A 6,659-nucleotide genomic window follows, 5' to 3' on the forward strand; every position below is an offset into this window, starting at 1 on the left:
AACCTCAGAGTCAAGCTTGTTTAAAAAAATAAACCAAGCTCAAACTAGAATGGTACCAGCTCGGCTCGGCACGAAGCTCAGGTTCATTTAGCTAGGTTTGACTCACATCATAAATTGTATGCACACTGTTTCCTGTGGTGTGATCCACTTGAGCTTTGGATATGATTCAATTTTAGGATCCTGTCCTAAAATGATATGTAAAAAATGGATGAAGGGTGTGGATAATACATAAACATGAACGCACTGTTTCCTATGGGTTGTTTGAACTTGGCTTGATTCGGCTTAGCTTGGTTTGGATATTTGGACCAAACCGAACCAATCTCAAGCTCGGCTCGTGTAAAGCTCGGACAGGAGGTGTCACATAAACAAACCAAACCAAACTTGGCTCGAAGCTTGGCTCTTGTAAAGCTCGAACATGGAGTGTCACATAAACAAGCCAAGCCAAACTTGGGTCAAACTCGGTTTGGCTCGGCTCGTGTGCAGCTCTTCTATCTATTTTGGCCTCTTTTAGCACATATAATGTGTAGCCAGTCTTTATTTTTATTTTTTAAAGTGTATTTCTATTAAACGTAAATTCTCAAAATTTAGTCCCAAAACTATATAATTTGTTTAGAGATGATTTCTGATTGGCATTTTCTTTATTATCTATTTTCACAGCCATTGATGATATGGCTATGACCTTTCCTTCGAAAGGTTTCTTTCAGAGTGTTGGAAATCAAAGATGGGGGCCGACATGGGAATTTCAGATCCTTGCTAGGACCTATTATGATCAAATATGGAATGATATCTACCGTCCATCTTCAGTCCATGATTGGATGCTAAGTGTTGTACAAAACTTACGTTCCTCTTGAATCCAGATGGCACCACCATTCATCCGAGAGTATTCATGGTCCTGATTACCCGATGGTATGGCATCATCAGGTAATTTGGATTCAACAGCATTGACTGTCCATCGCTTTTTGTCCCACTAACCATCATCTAGGCCGTTAATATGGGACGCGACTTCAGTGTATCATCCTTTTTTACAGCTCATTTTAGGGCATGATCCTAAAAATAAAGCAGATCCAAATCTCAGGTGGACCTCATCACAGGAAACAACAGTGTGGTGATTGACCATTAAAAACCTCGTGGGCCACAATTTTTGGATCAAGCTTATATTTGTGCGGTCCCTTCATCCAGGTTGGATGGTAAATAAACATTCCAGCGGACCCCAAGGATGATTTTAATGGTGGGTATTCACTCACCACTGTTTCCTATGGTGTGGTCCACCTAAGATTTGGATCTGCTTCATTTTTGATATCATGCCCTAAAATGAGCGGTAAAAACGGATGGGCGGTGGGGATTTAAGACACATCATCAATGTGGGTCCCATAGTCATGGGAGCCACCAACCTCGTGGATCCGGGGATCCACTGAAGCCGCGCCGTTAATATGTAAAAGTATCAACTACGTCTACAAGAATCATTAACAGCCATTGGTCAGGGCTGTCATATATAAATGTAAGGAATAAAGGGTTGAGATGTCAACATGCATGCATGGATAACTAAGTTAATTTTTAATCTGCCAAAATCTTAGTTATACGAACCATTCATCATAACCACTGGCCTGCTTGAGCTGCACAGTTGATTGATTGAACCATCAAGACAGCACAATATCTTACCTGAGCTTCAACCCATTTTAGCCTACGAAAACAGAACCAAAAATAGTTCTGTTTGGCTGTACATTTCATTCTTCAAGAAATCACAATTTGATGATCCAAACCACTCTAACATGTATTTACAGCGGCAATGAACCCAAATATCTCAACTACATCTACCCAAGTATATATAATGCCACAGCAAAGATAGATAGAAAGATAATTAAGCATTCTGGACTGAAAAGCCAAGCATGAATTCCTTGATCTCATTGCTCGCCGCTCTATCAAGTGCAGTCCGCCCATCTTCGTCCTTGACGTTGTAACTCGCTCCGGCTCTCAACAGCTCTTCGATCTTTGGTTTGTCGCCCTCCGAGGCGGCCATCATCAACAAGATATCTACTGGGTGGATGTTCTGTCTTAGAAGAGCATTCAGTTTATCATATGTACCCTCCACAGCAAGCATCCCCATGTAATTGAAATACTGTAAAAGAAGAACAATACAGTTTGTTATGACTCATCACCATCTTCTCATTATCGAACCATGGAAACCTTGATTCAAAGCAACTTCATGAATACACGGTTAGACAAAAACAAGACCGCTCTGCGATCCCTTTACGATGGGTCCCCTCTAGATGAGGGGTTTGGATTTTAATATCAGTGTGCTTGGTCAAGATGCCTGAAATGTTGTAAGGGTTGTTTGGATTTGGGCAAAGTTCTGCTATCGACAAGCAATGGAGATAAAAGTATGTGTCTATGGTTTGTTAATATCTTTGTACATGGAAACCAATGCAGTTTTTGATAAGTTATCCAAAACATATGACCACTAAAGCATGAATTGATTGTCTTAAGAAGTGGAACTCTTTATCAACGACATTTTACAGTTTCACTACACATTAGTAATACTCGTATTTGTATATGTGCATCACATGTTCCAATATGTCATGTGTGCAACCATCAAAGTTCGAGAATCTTGCATGTGCATATGTTGTACCATCAATCTTCAAGCACCCAAAAATATGGCACATGTGCCAACGCACATGTGTTAAATAGGCACATGCATGTGTCAATGTGCTGCCATTTATAATAAGCTCCGACATATGCCACAATCTATCTTCATAATTCCAAGGATTGGACAAAAAAGAAATGAAACAACTAGTCATAATCGCATGTCCATGAATAACTAGTCCCAACAACATATCCATGAATAGTTGTCATGACACAACTTGGCCTGAATTTACATGGCCCCTTAAGACAACTCGTCTGAGTTGGACTCAATAAGACACATCCGGTTTGACACCACGAGTTAGAATTGAAAATGCTAGGTGAACCCGCCTGGCTGGGCTAAGTCGACCCAACTCGAATGAATCACCCCCAACTCAGCTGAGTCACAACTCAACTCAAGATCAAATGAGATTTATTAGTAGACCTTTTAAATGTGAGATAGAAGATAGATGCTAGTCTCCTGATCCACCCAGTTCATGCTCGACATAAGTTAGGATAATGCTTAAGACGATGACAACGACAACAACAATAGAATTCCTGTCAATCCTTTCCCAGCACTCAAACACAGTTTCTGAATTCCATAAACTTACATTCTCAGAATCTCTTTCTCAGAGGTTTTGTTAACTAGAAACAAATACTTTAGCCACTTTTTAAATTCCAAGCCAAACAATCTGTCCGGGACCATTTGGATCGTTGTGTTTTTTCAAATACAATGCATCAATTGAACCATCCAATTCACAAAATGGAACAATTTCCACTCTTGGTTAAGTGTCGTTTGGATGCCTGTAAGTTCTATAAGTGAGAAATGAGTCACTTACAGGCAAAATTACAGTACCCAAAGTCACTTTTAGATGAAAATCACAACTTTAAAATTTACAGGCATCCAAACCACCCCTTAAAATTCATTCCACAATGAATTGGGGTGTAAATTGAGGAACCCAACAATTGAAACCGGATCATTCTATCTGCATTTTGTCATCTATGGTTCAGGATCTTTTATTGTATCAACATCCAAACAGTCCCTCATATTTCTTTTTCAGCTTTTCAGTAGATTTCAGTATCCAGTTTCTAGCTCTACAGATTGAATATCCATTTAAGAACCCTACTATGGTTGCAGTATCGACTTTCAGGAGGGGGCTACTATTGAAAACAAAGAGAAGACAATCCTCCTTTGGTTTCTTGTATTTGAAACAACCGTAGAGGGTTAAATATATGGAGATCTACAGTCATCTATAGATAAAAACAGAACCGTCTACCTATACATGGAAATCAGCTATACAAGGCATGTGGCCTGTGTAATATGAAAATTAACTATACAAGGCATGTTTCCTGTCTAACAACTATAGCCTTAAAAACCCAAATCATTTAAAATAAAAATAAAAATCTGCAGCTTGTGACTTCTATGCGCCCAGGGAGCACAGAGAGCTGGTGCGCACACCATCTCCCAAGTTTAAAGATAGCTGCAAGGAATCTACAAGCATTCCAAGATCCGATTGTGTAAACATCCATCTTAAAATGAGTGCTAAGATCCCACCTACTGATGAAGGGTGATGTATGCGCACTGACTCTCAGTGCGCACTGAGCGCCCAGAATCTGACCATTCAAAACTCATCCACGAGCTATGTTGCTCCATATCGAGAAATTGAAATGCTCCAGTGCACTACAGAGTTACAGTGCTCCTACTTACATTGTCTCATTATCACTGTCCAATCGATTGATCTGAACTGTTCATTAAGTCCAGAATACATTTCATGGACCACCATACAAAAACCGCAGTGATTGGACGGTCCAATCCATCCTTGATTTAACTTTTATCATTATTATTATTATTATAGTCATCCATTTTCCAAGCCATGGATGGATGGTTACGATTCTCCGAAAAACAATCCATCATGAGCTCTAACAGTTAGATGGATCAACTAATTCATTGGACCTACATTTGTGTAAACAATCTCCACCATCCATAAGTTAAGACCATTGATCAAATGGTTAATATTTGTCAGATTGGTATGATATTTGCAATGTAGCCCATGATATTTTCCATGGACCTAACGAACGGTCTGGATTAATGTATCGAAATGTCTAAGTGTCCTAATGCAACTAGTAGCATTTTTTTCACGAAAAAGAAAAGAAAAGAAAAGAACCTGCTCGACGTCATCCCTATCAAAATCATCGCGGGTCTGGCTACCGTAGATTCCAGCGCCTTCGGCATCTACACCGTTCTTTCCGAACCGGAACCAGCATCTGGCCCTCGAATGAGAGCTGGGGACTGTTTTCAGCCCAATACTTGGAGATCTGAACCATCCAAGCCTCTTTCTAATCCCAAGAAATGGACGGTTGAGATTCAATGATGATTGGAATTGAAGATGAGAGATTGTACAAGAGATGGACGCCATTTCCCTCTCCAATCTCCTTTCTTGAAAGAGAGAAAGATGCTGTGAGTTGTGAAGCTTGTGTCTTATCGAGACCAGATTCGGTCAGGTACGGGAAACAACGAGTTCGGTCAGGACATGTTTGTGGGGCCCAACTTGATATCTGAATTATATATCCACACCGTCCATCCGTTATTAAAGATAATTTTATGGCATTGGAATAAAAATGAAGCAGATCCATGTCTCAGTTGGACCATTCCAGTGAAAACAGTTGTGATTTACCATTAAACAGTTATTGTGGGCGACAAAAGTTTCTGATCAATCTGATATTTGTATTTGATCTTCATCCATGTATTTATGATCTTATCAACATGTTGGATTGAAAATAAAAATTACGGTGGACCCTAGAAAATTTTTAATGATAGGATCTCAATCACTACTTTTTCATGTGGTGTGGCCCACTCATGGTTTGGATATTATTCATTTTTTTTATTTTATTATAAAATTATCTTTAACAAGGTATGGACGGAGTGGATATACACAAAATACATCAAGGTGGTGCCTATGATCACGGCCTGACCGAAATCGGTGTCACCCGAGCTGACCGAATCTGCTCTCTATCTTATCCCCTTCGATTGAATTCTGCGTAGATTCGCGCGAGGAGAGATAGAAGAGGAGAATCGCAGAACCAACTCTTGATGTGTATCATTTTTTTGTAGCCCCCCATCATGCATGTCCCACTTTGGTTGTGGGCCATTCCTCGATGGGGGATGACTTTCAATATGCACGGTTCATTATGTAGGGCACCTTTGATGTGGACGTCCCATTATGGGGGCCCACCTTTGATGTAGGCTGTCCATCATGTGGGACCCACCTTGGATATGGGCTACTCATTATTAAGCTAACCTTTGATGTTGATTGTCCATCATTAAGTTAACCTTTGATGTTGATTGTCCATCATGTACGGCTAACCTTGATATGGATCATCTATCATGTGGAGCCCACCATTATTAATTGCCCATCACGTAGAGCCCACCTTTGATGTGGGTTGCCCATCATGTTGGTCCCACCTTCCACCTGGCTTACTCATCATGTAGGGCTCCCGTTGGATGCAGGCCATTTATTAATAGGGGCGAACCTTTGATATAGATTGTCCATTAGATAGGGCCACCTCGATGTGGGCCATCATTTTGTGGAGCCCATTAGATCGTTTATACATTTATTGGATGATTTTCCAATCTCATGATGTAGAAGGGTTCATGGTCACATGGAACATAAATAAATTTTTAAATTGTTGTGTAACCATGATGGAAAAGTTACTTCTAAAAGTAAAAAATTAGTAAAAAGCTACTGATCTGGTAGCATCTAAATAACTTAAAAGCTACCTATTTAGTATTATCCAAATAAGCCTATGATGTCACTAAACCACAAGTTAGGTTGAACTTTTAGCTGTATTTGGGCTTGTTTGATATCTCTATTATAATCTAACGAGGCTTTCCATATAAGAGTTGCTCTAAAAAGTTTTTTTTATTTTTATCACGGCTTTCATTATCAATAAGCTTTTTTTTTTTGGTAAAATTAGGCTTTCAAAACTAAAAATAATTATGGGATGAAATAAGTATGTTTGGTAAATTATTTAAATAAGAGTTT

At 39.5% G+C, this 6,659-nt stretch overlaps 1 protein-coding gene across 1 annotated transcript; it reads right to left on the reverse strand.

Moving 5' to 3' along the window:
- Nucleotides 1-1,745: 1,745 nt before the first annotated feature.
- LOC131239661 (protein LHCP TRANSLOCATION DEFECT) lies at nt 1,746-5,072 on the reverse strand. The gene is made up of 2 exons (XM_058237488.1): nt 4,782-5,072; nt 1,746-2,116 (listed from the first exon to the last, which is right to left on the reverse strand). Exons 1-2 carry the CDS (start codon nt 5,031-5,033, stop codon nt 1,859-1,861), a joined length of 510 nt encoding a protein of 169 aa, XP_058093471.1. The 5' UTR covers nt 5,034-5,072; the 3' UTR covers nt 1,746-1,858.
- Between the last annotated feature and the right edge of the window lie 1,587 nt (nt 5,073-6,659).

This window comes from Magnolia sinica, chromosome 1 (assembly GCF_029962835.1).
Source record: "Magnolia sinica isolate HGM2019 chromosome 1, MsV1, whole genome shotgun sequence".
Lineage (NCBI taxonomy): Eukaryota > Viridiplantae > Streptophyta > Magnoliopsida > Magnoliales > Magnoliaceae > Magnolia > Magnolia sinica.